Genomic DNA, 19,287 nt, shown 5'->3' with positions numbered 1-19,287 from the left:
ACCACTGAGCCACCCAGGCGTCCCTAGAATCAAATTCTCAAAATAATTTTACCTCAAAATTTAAAATTACAAAGTTTCAAAACAAACAAAGTTTCAGGGCAGCCCGGTGGCTCAGCGGTTTAGCACCACCTTCAGCCCAGGGCATGATCCTGGAGACCGGAATTGAGTTCCATGTTGGGCTCCCTGCATGGAGCCTGCTTCTCCCTCTGCCTGTGTCTCTGCCTCTCTCTCTGTGTCTCTCATGAATAAATAAATAAAATCTTAAAAAAAAAATTACAAAGTTTCAGCAGCCATCTACTGGTTTGTCTGTTTTTTTTTTTTTCCAGATAAGCAACTAATGAACTCTTCTAGCATCTAATTGATTCTTACATCATCTCCCTTCTTATATGTACTTTGTTACAATCTCTTCATCAGATCCCTTGATCTTGGCTTGTTATGGAGAAGATGAGTTGTTAATAACTTGATGTCTGTAGGCAACCATGTCTATGGTCCAGTGGGAATGTATAGGTGTGTTTTTTTTTGTAAGCTTTCCTTGGTTTCTCAAGGGCAGTGGTGACCCCCATCCCTCAAAAAAGTTTATCCCTATGATGCAGTATGAATGTAATTTCAGATCAGATGAAAGTCTGTAATTCCAAAGAAACTGATGGATCAAGAGCTTTAATTGATGCATTTTAGAATAATTCTTCATAATATTCAGAAAGGTAAATAGTTTTCCCTGTGAACTTGGGAGTTCTATAGAAACTGACCCCTTCCATGACTTCTGGCATTGGCAGCACCATCACAACCAGTGTGCTAACCAGAGCTCATGGGGTGACAGACTGCCTGAGAGCAAGGGGAAGAACTAAGGAGATAAAAGTCTCAGATGGTGCAGAGCATATTGGTGACTATGAGGGCTTGGCTTAGAAGTCGATCCTTTCAGAGGACATATTTTGGGGTTCGTTACAACAGCACTCTCTAACCTTTATTTTATTTTATTTTCATTAAGAAAATGGTATTGAAACAGTAGAGTGAAAAGGGGGAATCTTTGTATATCCATAAAGTATTACAGAGAAAATAGAACTAATAATGTCTATGGGAAGGGAAACTGGAAGGCTAAAGCAAAGGGATGGGAAGGAGACTTCCACCTGTTTTTATTTTTTTTAAGATTTTATTTATCCATTCATGATAGAGAGAGAGAGAGGCAGAGACACAGGCAGAGGGAGAAGCAGGCTCCATGCTGGGAGCCCGACGCGGGACTCGATCCTGGGACTCCAGGATCGTGCCCTGGGCCAAAGGGCAGGCGCCGAAGCGCTGAGCCACCCAGGGATCCCCCTCCACCTGGTTTTAAACTTAAGATTTTGAGTTATGAGAATACATTTCCTATTTTAAAAAATAATTTAAAAAACTTAAGTATATAGTATGACCAATGTGTTTTAAAAATATGTATTTAAATATATGTATTTAAGATACATATATGGTGATTTTTTAAAACCAAAGTTCCCCAAATGTCTACTTGCTTTAATAATAGGCCTTTATATGTAAATATATAAATCCACAACAAAAATTACTAACATTAGTACAATGCCGAGCCAGTTCTATCACGTAGGTAGTGCATATTAAAAACATGGATTGATAAACCAATAACCAAAACATTGCAGAAAGAAAGGTATTGTGTCCTTGACAAAGTTTGCAGACCAACAGCATGGGTGGTCAAGTTTCAGACAGCACGTCTCTTTTTCTTGACACCTCTGCCCTCAAGTAAAAAAGCCACGGTGTGATAATGCTGTTCTTCCTTTGTTATTGCCGTCAGACATGACCACTGAGCTACCTGATGACTTTTTCAAACACCTGTAAGATTACCCAACACCTGATGAGCAAAGGGTTACTATTTGAGATTCAGAATCCTCAGAAACTGAGGTGAAGTAGAAGTGGTATATTAGCAGCATTTCATAGATGAAGCTAAAGTACTTGGAGAAGTGGATTCAAGTGACTGACCTGCCACCTTTGTAGCTTGCATGGGTGACTCGGTGGTTTCTCAGTTGATAACATCAGATTTGAATGACCACCATTCCCTAGAATGAAGTTCCTCAAGAGGCACCTGGAGCCACTTTTTTCTGTTTGAAGATGCTAATTCAGTTTTGCAAGTATCCCAAGGGCCTGCATTCAGAAGCCTTAAAATAGTTTTTCTAGAGATTTCTCAGCAAAAGTTAACTATAATAATTGTATAAAGTTGTATGAAATTTTAAGTTGTAATATTAGGTGAGAACAGTTTTGGTTTGTTTTGGTATTTTGGATATTTTTTAATAATTCATTTTTGAAAGGATACTTTAAATTTTTCTAAAGATACAAAAGTGGTTACAAATCTTATTGCCATTCCCATTTGTATCATCTTCAGAGGTAACCATTGTCATTGTGTCTAAAGTATCCAGAGATATTCTGTGTGTGTGTAGCAGTCTAGGTGGGTGTATTTTTTTCGTTTTAATTCAGATGTTAATATCCACATTTGTCTGCCACTTGCTTTCTTAACATTTTGGAGGCCATTCCATACCAGTACATTAAGAGCTACCACCTTTTCTTATCAGCTGCATAATAATCTGTTTTGTACAGATTAAACAGATTTTTTTTGGTTATTTCCAATCTTTCCTATTATAAGTAATATTGCAACAAATATCCTTGTACAGATAGCCTTTCTTACGATGTGTGAAATGTGTGGGTAGGTCACAGGACAGACCACTAAAAGTAAAGCATCTGAGTCAAGGAACATGCATTTGGAAATTTAATAGTCATTACCTATTACCTTTAGAAAACCACAATTTAAAAAAAAAAGAAAATGAAAACCTCAATTTGTGCTCCCGTCCACAACGTCCAGAGAATGCCTGTTTCTCTAGAACCTTGGCAGCAGTGTTACCATCTTTGAAACCTTGACTAGTTGACAGGTAACATATAAGTTATACTAGTTTGCATTTCTCGTTTTGAATGAGATAGAAATCTTTGCATATATTTGAAAACAATTTGTTTTTCCCTTTCTGTCAGCTGTTTTTGTCCCTGGCCTGTTTTCTATTAGAAGTCTTACTTCTGAGAACTTTTAATATTTTAAGGAAATTAGCTTTTGATCTGTGTGATACATGGTACGAATATTTCCCCTATTTTGCCTTTGACTTTATGATGTATTTGTCAAGCAGATTTTTTTAAAACATAGTTGAATTTGTCAGTTTTTTGAAAGATTTGTTTATTTTAGAGAGAGGGAGAGAGAATCTCAAGGAGACTCCCTGCTGAGCATGGAACCCAACACAGGGCTGGATCCCAGGACCCTGAGATCATGACCTGAGCTGAAACCAAGAGTCGGATGCCTAACCGACTGAGCCACTCAAGCGCTCCTGTGATTTTTTTTTTTTTTTTTTTTTTTTTTTTTTTTTACGGCACCTGGGTTTTGTGTCTTCTTTAGAAATGTCTTTGCAATTCCTATAAGAAAATTGTACGGATGGTTCTATTTTGACAGCAATCTTGGAAGCCCGTGTGAATGTTTTTGTGAATTTTAATTCAGTGTGTACTTTTTGCAGTTTTTCTGTTTTATTCCCACATACACATATTTCCAAAACACTTTAGGAAAATGGCTGTGAGTTGCAATAAAAGAAACAGTGTTTTTCCAGGTTTACCTCAAGGAGTTGTACTCTAGGAAGCCAAAGAAGTGCGCCTGTGTGCAGTCAACTGACTTGGGTGAGATGCACACGTTCTCACTCTTTCTGGGCAGATTTTGATTCCTTATGGGTTCTGTGGCATCTCTCAGGTTGCTTGCCTTATCTGTGCACATCTAATGCATACTAGTGAATTGTCTCTGTTTAAATAGAGTCAGGTGAATAATTTAAGAACCAGGACTAACTGACAAGAGGCACCACTGGCCTGTTCTTGAGTGCAGACCAAGATTCTGTTTAACCAACTCAAGTGTGGACCTGATAATCCTATGTCTATGATCATTCCCCCAGGGCAGAAGGTATTTTTCCCATGTGTATCCAGTGTATGTCATTGAATAGGTTGAATATTCATATGAAACAGTGACTAGTAGGCTTAGCACTTTCTGTCCTAATTTCCTCATAGCGGAGACTAATAATTCTTGCTACCAGCTACTTTAAAGTGTAATGCGGATTAACGATGCTCATAAAGAGCTTTTATCTCCCACTCAGGTGCTCTTTAAATTGTACCTGGAACATCACATAATTAATGCTACTGATTTGATGAAAATTCAAAAGCGGTTTAGTGTAGTTTTAAGATGAAACATCTTTAGGTATTGTGTTGGTGGCCCCTTTGATAGGCTGTTCATTTTGTTGATTCTTGTACAGGCAATAGTCCTATGAGAGTCCACAATGATAGTTTCCTTTGGGCCTTATCAACTGGAATAAAGTGTGAAGTTAATCTTATTACTAGTAATGGTTGCCATTGTCCAGAACATTGAGGAAATGTTCTGGTACGGATGAGCTGATTCATTCAAGCTTTCTTTCACTAATAGGATAAAATTTTTTCTTATCATCATCCCAAGTAGAACTTGAATTTTAGGTGAACTTAGTAATATGAGGACGGAAGTCTCTAGTATTCACTCACAGTGATTTGATCTCTGCAAGCTTTGTGTTGCTTTTTAATGTTTATTTAGATTACTCCTCCAAAATATGCTTAGTATACTTAGTCCTTTATCTTCATTGCTATTCAACAACAGGTGAAAAACTTCATATATCAATAAATTTTTCCCCCAAAGGAAATCAGCTGAGTAAGGAGGAAAAGAAATCAGATCATTTATAATCGTCCATGGTTGTCTAATAACTAGCCAGTGCTTGGGATACATATTCAAATTCCTATTATCAGAGACTCTCTGCAGTATGTGCTTTGTTTATTTTAGATTTTTAAAATGCTATTTCCCCACCTCTTTCTGTTTAATAGTAAAATAGTTTGCTTGGTGAAAGAGAGGGCAAGAGCTTATGAAAAAGTTAATTTTTAATTTTAAATGATTTGCAGTTCCACAGTGAATTGTACATTTTGACACTGATAATGCAGAGAAGTCCTGTGGATGTCAAAGGAAATTTCCTGTGTGCCTAGAAATGTGGTCTCAGCCATAGAAAGCCTTTAGGACATTTTTGTCAAGTATTGGAAGGTGGGGAAAAAGGCATACGCGTAGCAAAATAATATCTGTTAAAACTACTCTGTTAAATTTTATGCAAATTTAAAAAACAGTTCAATATTTTTTGTGTGTGGTCCCCTCAAACTCTGTTTTTGTAACTTAGCTTCTCAGTGTGAAAGCAGCCTTGTTCCACATCTATTCACCCATCCTAATGGCAGCTAATTAAAATGCAGAGAGAGTGTGTGTTGTATGCTTTATTTTTCTCTGTCCAAAGTGTCTCATATAGTAGGGTATGAGGTGAGCTTGATAAATGAACACTAATAACCATTCCCACAGTATCTTCCTGTTCTAACAGATGAGGCACCCTGTCTGTACAGGCAACCTCTTAAAACTCAGCACTGCTGACATCATAGTAGGGTATGAAAGATGGAAAACTAGCAATAAAACCAATGACCCATTTTTAGCCCTGTGAGGCTCTCATTTAATGGAATTGAGTTTAATCAAGATAGATTAAGACTTCTCAGTGGAGACTTACTTCCTCTAGGTCAGGGGTGGCCAAGTGTGTTGCCTTTGTCAGCTTTGTCATTTTTGTGTTCTATGCCAGATTAATCTTAAATTAGGTCTGTTTTCACCTCATCCTGCATGGACATTTTTTCTACTTTGAGGAAATAATGCCATGCCTAGAAAGGAAGCATACTTCCACTTTTTCAAATGGGGTCACACAGAAAGAAAGCACATACGTGTAAGACGTGTGTTAGCAGCACTCAGATGAGGCTTTAAGTGAGTGTTCTCCAGGTACATCCTTCATTCAGTAATTTGGAACCAGAGCTAGAAACAGTTTCATCCAACCCTACAGGAAATTATGCAGGAATCTGGTGGATATTTTGCACTGTCTTCCACTGGCACCTTTTTTTCTGCAGTGTGTATAGAATAGGTAGAGAAATCAGCCTCATTGGTTGTCTCCATGTTTCCTTCTCTCCTCAGATGCAGACAGACATGCCGAACTATCTGGAAGTCCACTGAAAAGCAAAAGCACTAGGAAACCTTTGGCATGTATCATTGGGTATTTAGGTGGGTATTTTCTTACAGAAGGAAAATTTCAAAAAACAATTTCTGTACCTTATAAGTATTTGGCTATTCTAAATTGTCATACCTAAACTAAATCCAAGCCTTTCAAGTAGCTGAAATTGGATACTTTCACATGTATAGTCCATTTATTTTGTTTCAGAAGCTTTTGGGTTTTTTTTCCAAAAGCTTTTATTTGTTATTACAAAACATATACACACAACATATATACAGAGTTATGGATATGTTTACTTTTTCCAAAAAAAATCATTAAATAAAAATATAACATTTGTGGATATAAATAGAGACTAAGCAAAAAGAGGAAAGAATCACTAAATTATTAGAGGATGAATATTCTTAATGTTTCAATTTAGATCCTTCCACTTGGCTTATTTTTTTTAATGAGATCAAACTGGCTCTAACCTACCTTTAAAAAAATATTTATAGGTTTGATGTACCAATTAAAGTTACTTTGAAAGGGAAGCATTTGTATTGCTTTCTGATTTTTACCATGTTATTTAACTTAGAACTAGTCAAAGATGTTGGCTCCATATTTGTGTTGAAATATCACAATTAAGAAATAGTATTTTTAAAAATCAATAGGTAATAACCCTTTTTGTTTTGTTCTGTTTTGCAAAGTTTTAAGTTAATTTACAAAATAATTATTTCTAAAATGGTTCCTAATATCCCTAGAAACTATAATAGCATGTTTTTAGTGCTTCTAATATCCTTGCATTTTCATTTTCTCAGAGTGAAAGGTGTACTCAAAGTTGCATTGAAGCTTATTGCTCTGTCAGAAAGATGTACAGTTATGAAGCGTTCAGACTCTAGAAACACTTAAAAGTCAAAGTGTAGCCTTAAATTGGTATATTATCTACTCCTCATCAGAGCATCCAAAAGTCAGAAGCTCATAGCTCCCTCTTTGATTTTACTTGGTCACTTTATTTCTTGTTTTATTTCTCAGAGCCTGAAGAGTTGTTTCAGAAGTCCCGAGAATATCACCTCATCATCATAGGCAGGACCTAGGTCATGGTGACCAAGTCCTTGAATTTTGCTATCTATTCCCTTGAAGAGCCTAATCCTAGAAGCCCCTTCCTCCATGCATGGACAAGTCTCTGATCATAAGAAATAGAATATAACATTACATATTAGCCAGTCTTTCTGTGGGTAATTTTGTGTTCCTCCTGCGGGCAAATTGGTCTCTGTACCTACCTGGGAGGCCCAAAGCTATGCTTTACTTACTAGCTGAACCACACCTCTACCTCACATATTTCTGAGTGTTTACTATGTATAAGACACTATGCTGAGTGATTTGGGGGAACATCAAGATGAGTAAGACTTTGTCCTCAAAAGTTTTATTCTAGTGGGGAAAGCACACAGGTAAGGACAATTAAGCAAAGGATTAGCTCCTATGAAAGAATTACAGGTAATATTCATTGGACACTTGGAAGAAGGAATAGTTATTTCTGATGAGATTTAGGGCAGCCTACGTGGAGAAAGCAGTGTTTGATCTCAACCTTGAACAATAAGTAGTATTTAAATAGAAAAACAGGAAAAAAGAATATTTTTCCCTTTATGAGGCCTAAAGAATTTGATGCACAAAGGCTTCAGTGAGTCCAAAGGTGGGTGGTCTGGTTTGGATGAATAGTGTGGAGGCTGTAATGAAAAATGGGGTTAACAAAGTTTCAGTGCTGTGTTGGAAAAAAAAAAAAAATCAGCACTATATGTTGGTTAGCACTTGATCCATTCCTAAATTTTGATAAGGGTAGAATTTTGACCAGACCAAGATATAGTAATTCTAACAATCCTAACAGCCTTTCTTAAATTTCGAGAAATAAGGCTGATTGCCTGGCCCTCCCTGAGAAGAGAGAGTGGTTTAGAATCAGAGAGCAGGTTTAATTTTGGAAAAGACATTGCCCAGTAAGAGTAACAGACTGAGATCCTTAAGTCCAATTCCTACAGACTGTAATTTCTGTCCGTCTGCTTTATCCAAAAAAGTACAAGTAATTCTGGGCTATATGACTGACAACAACATACTTCATGTAAACACACATATCCCACATGCACATCACAGTTTTGTGATATACCCTCCATCAAAGCTTTTCTTCTACTACATCTTGAGTCTAGAATTTGGAGTTTGGTGGCATGTTTCATCTATATCAAGATATTCTGGACTAGTAGTAATTAACCTTGGTCCTGTACTCTCCTTGTAGAGTCAGAGAAGGAATCCTGTTTTCCAGAAATCTCTCACACTCTAGACATGCTGCATGCTGCGTTTCTGGTTTGATAGAGCATAGAGTTAGCGTTCTCTGAGGCCATTTCTCCAGATAACCTTTAAATTTCTAAAACTTTGAAGAGTTAGTTGCCTAATTCCCTTAGTATATCTGTGCTTAAGTGATCTTCTGAAGTGGAAGTGGTGTTTTTGTTGTTTTGTTGTTGTTGCTTGTACTCCCAACATGAAGCTCAGAGCTCCAGCTAGCAGAGGGAGAAGCAAGCTCACTTTTGATAAGTAAAGCCATGGTAACAGCACTTGAAGCTGATTCATTATGCAAGTCCTTGGGAAAACAGACTGGCTCGTAAGGAACGGACTCTCACCTCATTAAGAAGTAAGATGTGTGCCTATTAGGCGATGTAAGTGCACACAGAGATTTTTATTACCATGTCCTGAGTTGAGAAACCTTTTCTCCCCCTGCCAGAGATCCATCCTTCGAAGAAACCTAATGTAATTCGATCTACACCAAGCCTGCAAACCCCCACTACCAAGCGGATGCTAACCACCCCGAATCACACATCTCTGAGCATTTTGGGGAAAAGGAACTACAGTCATCACAATGGCCTGGATGGTATGTAAGCCCAGGAATTCTGGGGGCTGAGCTCATAGCCCAGGGCCTCTCTGCCCTTGTCTGCTCTAAGCATATCCTCTGCCAAATCCAAGATGTGTTGCAAATGGGTTCGTCTACCTACCCTCTAATTAAACTGAATGTGTGGTAAAGGGGTAAGAGGGAAGGCTGCTGTGTGCCACAGTGAAGACATTTAGCTGAGTGATATTTCTCTATCTCCTCAGAAGGGACCCTTTTGTTCACATTCCCTGTGAGGATGCTTGTTTGGAGAGGAAGTCTGTATTTATCAGGTTGACTCTGGTGGGTGATAATGTTCTTGCTGGGATGCATGCTCACTGCTCATTTACATTTTCTTGAGCAGAAGTGTTGATTTCACCTTAAGTCAGAGGCAACTGTGATCTCTGGGGGTTCTTGGGTGTTCTGTGGTTCATTTTGGATTTGGCACTTGTCAGCTACTTCTTTCACCTTATAAAATTTTTTTAATTGCTCAAGAGTGCTACAAGTCATGAAGGGAATTGCCTGGGTGACGTCTTCAATACAGAAATAATAATTTGTTTGAAATGGAAAAGCTAAGAAATATCACCTCTTATCCAAAGTACCTCCCTTGGGGTTTGGCCACAGAATGACTCCTCAGGTGGAATTGAATTATCTTCCCATTCGGACTACAAACACAAACATAATAAATCATCCCAGCAGTATATATTGTCCATTTCAATAGTCCTAGAATTTGAAGCTGTCTTGATGGTTTAAATGTTGGCATTTATTTACGAGTGAAACTCTCTCCAGGCTTTCCATGTCTCCGGGACCTCTAAATTCCTTCAGTGACAGTAAATTAGTTATAATGAGGCCCTAGAGCAAGGATGTGAAATAGACCTTCTAGTAATAGTTTCCCATGGTTGGTTTCCTTTAGTATGACTTTTCATGGTCGTAGTGATATCAAAATGAATAAAAAATTGAGACTGAGGAGATTAGTTTGCATTTATAGGATATCGGTATGTTATAGATACAGCTTTCAGGAATTTAGCTACACAGTAGTTTTGCAGAAATAATTATTTGCTAACAAGGACATTGGCCATCCTTGCCACAATACACCCACTATCTAGACAGCAGAAGACTAAGGACGAATTGTGTCAAAATGTGGAAATTGGATTTCTTTCTTTCCTTGCCTACGGCCTGAGGCTTTTAGATTCAGACTTAAGTGGAATTCAGGAATCTTCCTTTTCCATGTTATCACCTCCATGGCCTCTATAGGTGTGTTTAGTCCTTCTGCAGGAAGCAGAAATTAAGTTCTGGTTCATACATATACACATATAAGTACAATATACACTTCATGGTAAGAAGACTCTTATGGTGACTACAGGTGGAAAAGCAGCTCTCTGCTATCTTTTTCCACTTGTATCCTATGGTCCCAGTCACTCTGGGCCCCAATCCTAGCTCTCGCATTGCTCTTTCCTTTTATCATAGGTACCGGTTTCCTTAGAATTTATAAAAAATTCCACCTTATAGTGTTCCCTCTCTGGGGCTATTTGTCCCATTTTCCTCTGGAGATTGTTACAGCAAGGTGATTGCTTCTCTGCTCTGAACAGGAGAAATGGACAGGGCATACAGTGAATCCCTAGGGTTACGTTAAGAGAGACCTTCAACCTTGTTGAGGAAAAGACACCCATCTCATCTTCTGATGAGACTTAGCTGTTGAAACACCTTTTTTTTTTTTTTTTTTCAAACCCTTTTGTCTTTGGTTTGCTCTTCCAGCTTGGTATGGATAACATGTACCTTGCCTGTGTTATCTCATTTGATTCACAGGACAGAAGGTTTTAGAAGGTCAAGGAATTTAACTGCTTTGCATAACATTGTATTCCTACTGCCTAGCATATTGTATTTCTACTCCCTGGAACTTAGTAGGTGTTTAATAAATGTTAATTGAATAAATGAATGATTGAGAAAAAATAAGACCTAGAGAGGAAAATTAAATTTTCCAAAGTTATCAAGTATAAATGGACTGGGATTCCCATTCAGGGTGTGGCTGATTATAGAGTTTGCTCCCTTAACCACGGTTATAAAAGTTGTCTCTCAAATACGCTGTATGAGTCAGTAAAGGAGAAAGTGCCTAAGTTATTTTAGCAAATTTAATGTAAGAAGTCAATATGACAGGTATTGGAGGACAGAATAGGTGAGCAGGAACACAATGGGGGGCACAGGAAGCAGCTGCCATCCCTAAGGTTGGGAGAGCAAAAGAAAGAAGATGGGGTTCTTCCTTTTGCTGGAGGCTCAAGGAGGTCCACAGAGTGAGAACTGAGGCCGCTGAGGGAAGGCACTGTTCTGCTGGTGCTGGCTTCTCTCAGGTGTGACGAGGCTGGTTCTGGGAGCATGAGGGAAAGCGGGAACTGAACAAACCTCAGGTGCCATGAGGCTGACTGGACCAGGACACAGGTGGTGACAAGTGCCTTCTCCGGCCTCCTGCTTTGCTTGCTCCCTCTAGCACCCCCTGCTGGTGCATCAGGGACCCGGATGGCAGAGGAGAGGTATGTTTGCAGGATCCCAGTCCCAGCAACATCTTGCTGCTTGGATGGATGTGGGGAATGAGAGACAAGTGCAATGGACACACACATTGCAGAACACGTCCCCACTTTTGTATTCCCAGTGAAGCTTTTCCTTGGGACAAAGGGTCTGTTTCTTATTTTCTTGGGATATAGGATACAGACTAAACCTGAGTTTCCAAGGTGAACTCAAAGTACTAGAAAAAAATATTAGGCTAATAGTGAGTTTTCATGGGATAGTCAATACCATCATTTACTGGAATTGATGAATACAAATTCATGGAAAAGCCTCGCCCTGTGTGATCCAATCATAAAATCAATTAGCGTTGCTACTTAATTATCATCATGTCAGATAGACAAGCACACCATACAGAATGTTTATGGACAGAACTAAGAAAACTGGAAACAAAACCTGATTGTACGGAAATACCCAGGCCTCTCAGCTTTTTAGGGCTTCTCCTCCCCTTCTCGGTGGCTTGCCCCCTTCACTCAGCCTCCACGTTCAGTTGGAGGTTCATGATGATGGGAAAAGAGGCTCTGGAGTCCTGCTGGTAGAAAGGATTTTACCTGATATTTAAAAAAAAAAAATGATGGACAGCTTCATATCATCTTCCTGAAAGTCACTGTCTCTCGTCTAGCCCTGGCCCCTTAATGGCCCTGGGGGTTGGGAGTCAGCCCTCTGGGTCCTCTATTAAGCATCACCCACATCACCAGGCCACACATACCCCTCTGTGACAACCCTACTGGAACTTAAACTCCAAGGGTGAAAATACAATCTGCATATACAAAGAGGCCTCATTATTTGGGGTTAGTAATGACAGGAAGAATGAAATTTCAAAACATAGACCTACCTGGTCTCTTACCAGCCCCATACACTTCGGTCTTTCCCATCAGGCTTTTAGTCCAGTGGTATGCCACATGCTGTCATGTGCTTTCCAAATCCTGTCTCCTCTTCTGACTCACAGATGCTTTGATGACATTTTTATTGCCAGCAAACCAAGTACCTACCACATTTGGCCGACCTGGTTACTTCCATGTGGCTGTGAATAAAGAAGCCATGAGATAAGTGGAGATAAAGAGTATTTACAGGAAAGCCTTTCCATGTCTGGCTGCCCAAAAGAGAGGGCAGTAGGGGAAATGGAATTTATCTTTGCCATGGAGGGGGGAAAGTACCTCTGAGTGTTTGGAATCAGGTGGGATTAACTGCTGACTTCTCTGATTACTTCCTGTGTGGCCGTGGGTGAATCACTTAGTTTCTTTAAACCTGTTTTCTCCTCTGTAAAGTACAAATTTCATTTGCCTTAATGGAGTTGTGATAATGGTTAAAAATATTTCACCTGCTTTATACAACTTGATCTCCGAAACTCTCTATGAGGCAGGTGATATAAACCTGCATTTTAATAATGAAAAAACCCAGCTCAAAGAGGTTAAGGGATTTGCCTAAAGCCACACTGCTAACAAACAGCAGAGATGAGATTTAAAATGCTCCAGTCCAGGGTTGTTTCCAACAGGTAAATAAGGTCCCAGATTTATGTGATTCATATGCTGAGTGCAGCAAGTATCTGGGAAATGTTTATGTTTTCTATGTATGGGAGATGGGTATGTGTTTGGAATTATAGAAAGGAACATAGTAGGTATTTTTCTGTGCTTAGCCTGTGAGTTGTAAGCCACCATTGCCTCTGTGAAACTCTTCTGCCTATATTATACCCCCTATCCCTACTTTTTCTGGAATGTAGAACATAAGAACTATATTAATGTCCAAGAGAGGGGAGAAAAAAGAAATAAGAGAAAAGAAAATTCACAGAATCACCTAATGGTGAAATGTGTTTATTTTATTTTTTTAAAGATTTATTTTTATTTATGATAGACAGAGAGAGAGGCAGAGACACAGGCAGAGGGAGAAGCAGGCTCCATGCCGGGAGCCCGACGCGGGACTCGATCCCGGGACTCCAGGATCCGCCCTGGGCCAAAGGCAGGTGCAAAACCGCTGCACCACCCAGGGATCCCCTGAAATGTGTTTAAATTAAATTCTATAGTATATCCAGCATTGACTCTGACTCATAGTAGCTATTCATTAAGTGCTAAGATACTATCCCCACACACACACTTTTTTAAAAAGTTTGTTTATTTATTTATTTATTTATTTATTTATTTGAGAGAGAGAGAGAGAGAGAACACAAGTGGTAGGGAAAGAGCAGAGGAAGAAGCAGATTCCCCACTGAGCAAAAAGCCCAATGTGGGGCTTGATCCCAGGACTCTGGGACCATGACCTGAGCAGAAGGCAGACACCCAACCAACAGAGCCACCCAGGTGTCTCTATCTTCCCACACCTTCTATAAAGTAGAGCTATCACTAACGTTTTGTTTTGAAAATTGTTATCAACCAAAGTTTTTGTAGTCATATGTGGATTATATGTAAACAAAATGTCAACACTTTTCTTATAACTACATTTATTTCTTACCTAAAAATATGATTTTCAAAAAATGACTCATAGGTTTGCTTGAAAGTAAATGGGTATGTTCCAAAGCATATTTGCACAGTAGAAGGGCCCAGTATCTATAAAGAGAAATTGCCTTTGATTAAGTTTTGAAGGAGTATTGAAGACAGGAAATTCATTTGATAAAGAGGGCTCATTTAGCTCCCTGTAGGCTTCTGCAATTAGAGACTCTACAGCAGAGGGAATGGAGTATAATCCTCCTTCACATTTTTCAGAGTGAAGGCTGAGTCAGAAAAAGTCTGGAAAGTAGAGGGGCTGATGGGCTGTTCAGACATCTCTCATCTCTCCTGAACCCTTATGAAGAGGCCCTGGTCCTCTCTGCTCCAGTCAGCAGATTGTCAGTTCTTCTGCTTGGGTGCAAAGGGACAGGGTGATCACCTGCTGTGTCTCTGTCTTTATCAAATGGGGTCCCTGGAGAACAACTTCTGTTTTGTAGTGATACAACGAGGGGACATCAATTAGAGTTGTGCTCTTTTCATCTGAGATGATAAAGGCTTTTGTCCCAGGGTACTACTGAAGCAAGATTCAGTGTGTCAGGAAAACCAAAGCAACAGGCTCAGAAGAGAGGTGAGTTTTCAGTGGGACAGAGTCAGGGCATCTGAGCCAAGGAAATTGATGAATTGTACAATAAACTGCTTTTTAATCTGCTCTCTTCTGGCTTATTTCCCCAGGGGTATGTGAATAACACTGTAGATCTAATTTTTTTCCTTATTTGTTTTCCGCATTGAGTAATATCATTTTTCTGAGTCCCCTATAAAGAGGGTATCCAGTGTGGATGGCTCTAAGTACAATATTATGATCTGGGGTGTGAAGACTGTCCTTTGGATGACTTGTTTCTGAATCAGCTCCAACTGTTTGCATCCCAACTCTGGGAAATGGGTGGTGATGAGGTCCATTGTACCAGTGAGAGAGCTCTGGGAATGCATCTGCTGTCTTCACAAATCCCAATAAAAATAGACTGCCAGCAACAGCTGATGGCATTCCTAGGCATGCTTGGGCACAGGACGCCTTCTGTCAACATATTTATATCCTTTCAAAAGACTACAGTTTTTGTTGTTTTTTTTTTTAATCTTCCAAAATATTGTTTGTGGAAGAACATCAGGTGCCCCTGGACTTGCCTCTGATCTCCTTGTCTGACGTTGTAATGTTACAACCTCGTTTGATAGATGAAAGTGGGAAAAAAATTTAAAAATAGATAAAAGTGCCTTTGAATTTTTTTCTCCAGTATTTTCTAATGGATCATTATAACCCCAGGGTTTATTGAATGTGAAGTAATTATGACAGAATATCTAGTATATCTAGAGAGTTTTGGGAGTATTGAAGCATTATGTGAGGGCAGTGGATGTTCTCTCATACTGTGAAGCCATAGGGGTGATGTTGTAGAGAAAGACAGACTCAACTGCATTGGGCATGAGTAATTAACAACTTAGTGTTTTGGAGTATTCTAGAAGGATGCCAGATCAGCCGCCCCTGGGACCATTCCTGGGTTTACTAATATCAGTTGCTCCCAGAGAATACTTTCCTGAGGAAAGTACTAGTGTTCCTGAGGAATATACTAGTGTGTGAGCCTCTAAGAGGTCTAGAGTTGACATCCTCTGAGTATTATGGAGATCTTAGAAGAGTGACAGAAGTCTATGGTAGTTGCTCAGGGATCCTCAACTCTCAGGACCAGCTCTGGTCTCCTTAATAAAGTGTCTTTGATTATACCTGCAAGGGACATTATAGGAAACATTTTTAGCCAACTTCTCCCAATGTATTCCCATTCTCAGTGTCATGTGGAGGGAAAATCTCAGAAAGAAAGTGAACCTCTAACTTGAGAGCTAGGTCCTGGGCTTTTTGTGGAGAAGAGTAGATGCTTGGGAAAGGAGAGTGAGGAAGACAGCAGAAAAAGGGGATTAAGTCCCTGAGAAACAACTCTTCCATAGAAGTGTGACCCATCCATCTAAAGATCAGGTACATATGTCTGAGAGAGCCATTGGGACATCAGTATTAGATCTTAATGCCCCAGGGAGGTAAAGACCAACTCCAAAAACCAACTGATTTAGGTATCCTCCTGAGCAGTGTCTTTGGGTCCCAGGATGGAAGTGAGGAGAAGTGTTCTGAATCTGCAGGTCCCTCAGGGCAATGGAAATAGAAAGATTTGTTTGTCACAGTTTAGTTGATTTGGGGACCCCCCCACTGGGTTTATTTTAAGCTTCCCAACGATGCTCATTATTATTCTCTTTTCCTGTTTCCTGTTTTTCCTTCCAGATGACTGAGTACTCTTTAAGCTCAGAAAACATCTGAGTTATAATCTATGCATTTTCTTCCCTCAACCAAATATTTATTTTTATCAACAATTATGTACATATAAATGAAGGCAAAAAGTAATTAATGTAAAACTGAGGAGTGAGCTTGAAGGCAACTTTGTTAAATGGAGGTGCCTAGAAGAAGATAATCTGAGAAGACTGTTTCCATGACAGTCTGATTGCAGCTTCGCCTACAGGAGCCCCTTCCCAGGGTTGCCAGTGAGGAAGATCAAGCGTGAGTCTGGGGAAGCAGGGCTGACCGCATTTAAGGCATCTAGAACTAGTCAGCAGAAGAAAGGGTCAAAATATTGGACATTGGGCCTCCTGCACTGGTCCTCCAATTTTCTTTTTTCTCTCCAGTTTTCTTCCTCTGTGTCTTTTGCTCTGTTTTCTGGGAGACTTTCTCAACTTTATATTCCAGCCAGATTTGTCTATTTCTCCCTTTATTTTGTCAATTTTTGCCTCAGTATTTTGAAGTTCTTTTATTGGTAATATATATAATTAGAATTTTATGTCTTTTTTACCTTTTTTTATCACTGTGAAATGATTCTTTTTAGCTCTGTTAATACTCCTTGTCTTGAAGTCTATTTTGTCTGATATTAACATGATCACACCAGTTTTCTTTTTCTTCTGTTCTTTTTAGGGTTATTTTTCAATGATTTTTTTCTAGTTTTATTAAACTCAGAATGATTCTTATAGTATCTCTAAAGCCAACACTTGTTATTCTAGCAGATTTTTAAAACCCAAACAGGGGCACCTGTGTGGCTCAGTTGGTTAAGCTTATCTGCCTTCAGCTCACATCATGATCCCAGGGTCCTGGAAAGAGCCTTGTATCCAGCTCCCTGCTGAGCAGGGAGTCTGCTTCTCCCTCTCCTTCTGCCTCTCCACCCTGCTTGTGCTCTGTCTCTCTCTCTCTCTCTCAAAAAAAAAAAAAAAAAAAAAAAAAAAAAAAAAATCGTAAAAAAAAACATATAAAGCTATTTTCTATTATCATTTCTTAAGTAGCTTTATTGAAACAGAATTGATATTCAACTATATATATTTAGTATTTTAAAAAAGATTTTATTTAAGGAGGAGAGAGAGAGTGCACATGCATGCATGAGTGAGGGGAGGGGCAGAGAGAAGCAAAGTCAGAGAATCCAAAGCAGACTCCCTGCGGAGTGCAGAGGCCTGACATGGGGCTCGATCTCATGATCCATGAAATCATGACCTGAGCCAAAGTCATAAGTTAAACAGTTAACCGACTGAGCCACCCAGGCACCCCTCACTTGCATATATTTAAAATATGCAACTTGATAAGTATAACATTATGTATGTACCATAAAACCACCATAATCACTTGGGTGGTTATATCCACTTAATAAATTTATCCATCCCCTCAGAAATTTTCTTGTACACTTTTATAATCTAACCTCCTACCTATCCCATTTCCCCTACATCATCTCAGGTGACCATTGATCTGCTTTGTGTCACCAGAGATTAGTTTACATTTTCTAGAATTTTATATAAATGGAGTCATATAGTATGTGTGCTTTATTTGTCATTTTGAATAATTTTTAGAGATCTTCAAGTTCATTGATTCTTTCTTCTTCAGTTTTGTTGTTGTTGTTTTTTTTTTAAGTAAGTAAACTCTATTCCCAAAATGAAGCTGGAACTCATGACCCCAAGATCAAAAGTTGCATGCTTTACTGACTGAGCCAGCTAAGGTCCCTCTTCTGCAGTATTGAATTTGCTGTTAATCCCATCTAACAAATTGTTCATTTCAGATTTTGTATTTTTCAGTTTTAGAATTTCCATTTAGTTATTTTCTATTTCTCCTAAAATATACCATCTTGTTACCCGTTATATTCATCTTTTTTATAGATTCTTTAATAAACTTATAGTGAATATTTTATATGCAAATCTGCTAATTCTAACATCTGAATCATTCACTAGTCATTTTCTACCAACTTTTTTCTTTGGAGGAGTTGCTCAGTCTGTTTTTTTGTTTTTTGTTTTTTCAAAGTACACTCTATGCCCAGTGTGGATTCTAATGCAGTGCTTAAACTCACAACCCTGAGATCAAAATCTGAGCTGAGATCCAGTGTGGCCCTCAGTCTGTTCATTTTTATTGGATACTAATCAGTGTGGATGATCAATTGTAGAGACCCTGGGTTCTGTTATCTCCCTCTGCAGAGTGTTGCATTTTGTTCTAGCAAGCAATTAAATTGGCGGGTCACCTTGATTGTGTGGAGGCTTGGTTTAAAGCTTCAATAGGTCTGATCTATTTCAGTTTAGCTCTTAATCCATTGAGATTTCAATGGAAAGACCAAGTTGTTTGCCTGGTGCCTTCAACTTGACAGAACTTGAACTCCAACATTTGTCTTTCCAGCAGTAGATAGCTGCTGAAGTTGCTGCTCAGCCTTTTTTAGCCTTCCAGCTGATCTTTCCCACTTTCATGAGGAGTCCCACCTCATGAATACATAGTTCCAGAGTCAGCCAGTGATTTGAGTGGAGTGTGTATATAGACTTGATGGCTTCCCTTTCCCTGTCCTCTTCCTTTCTAGGATCTCCTCCTGTATTTCCAGCTGTATTGGCAGCCTCAAACTCTGGATCCTCCCTGATTCCTCAACACAATTATACTGCAGTTTTCTGCTTGAGCCATATTCCTTTTGTACTGTGTGGAAGTGCCCATAGGAAAAAGTGGATCTCACCTAATCTCACTTTTTCCCCAAGGGTCATATTTCCTCCATTTTTTGCCTGATTTTTAGTTGCTCTCCAGAAACTTCAGGCATTTAAAAAAAAAATTTTTTCCAGAATTTATTACTGCTATTGGCTGGAAGATTAGCCCAATATAAATTAGCCCACCACTCTAGATATTAGGCTCTCTGCCAACTCCCTTTGGTTCTCGCAATTAAAAATTTTTTTAATTATTTAAGTTTGTTTTTATTTATTTATGTAATCTCTATACCCAAAATGGGGCTTGAACTCATGA

General features: G+C 39.0%; 1 protein-coding gene across 11 annotated transcripts in view; it reads left to right on the top strand.

Moving 5' to 3' along the window:
* Positions 1 to 19,287, top strand: part of MTA3 (metastasis associated 1 family member 3) — a 313,378-nt gene that overhangs the window by 192,902 nt on the left and 101,189 nt on the right. For 7 of the 11 annotated variants that reach the window (XM_077843427.1, XM_077843434.1, XM_077843431.1 and 4 more), the window contains 3 exons: positions 6,071 to 6,157; positions 8,848 to 8,998; positions 13,396 to 13,500. In XM_077843427.1, coding sequence (XP_077699553.1) covers positions 6,071 to 6,157; positions 8,848 to 8,998; positions 13,396 to 13,500 — 343 coding nt within the window. Of the gene's footprint in view, positions 1 to 6,070; positions 6,158 to 8,847; positions 8,999 to 13,374; positions 13,501 to 19,287 lie in introns of all 11 variants that reach the window. The other 4 variants (XR_013349329.1, XM_077843428.1, XM_077843429.1 and 1 more) reach the window with 2 other exon arrangements.

The sequence above is a fragment of the Canis aureus genome, chromosome 12, assembly GCF_053574225.1.
Source record: "Canis aureus isolate CA01 chromosome 12, VMU_Caureus_v.1.0, whole genome shotgun sequence".
NCBI classification, from domain to species: Eukaryota; Metazoa; Chordata; class Mammalia; order Carnivora; family Canidae; genus Canis; species Canis aureus.
Note: the sequence above shows the minus strand (reverse complement) of the source record. Positions and strands in the feature narration are given on the sequence as shown.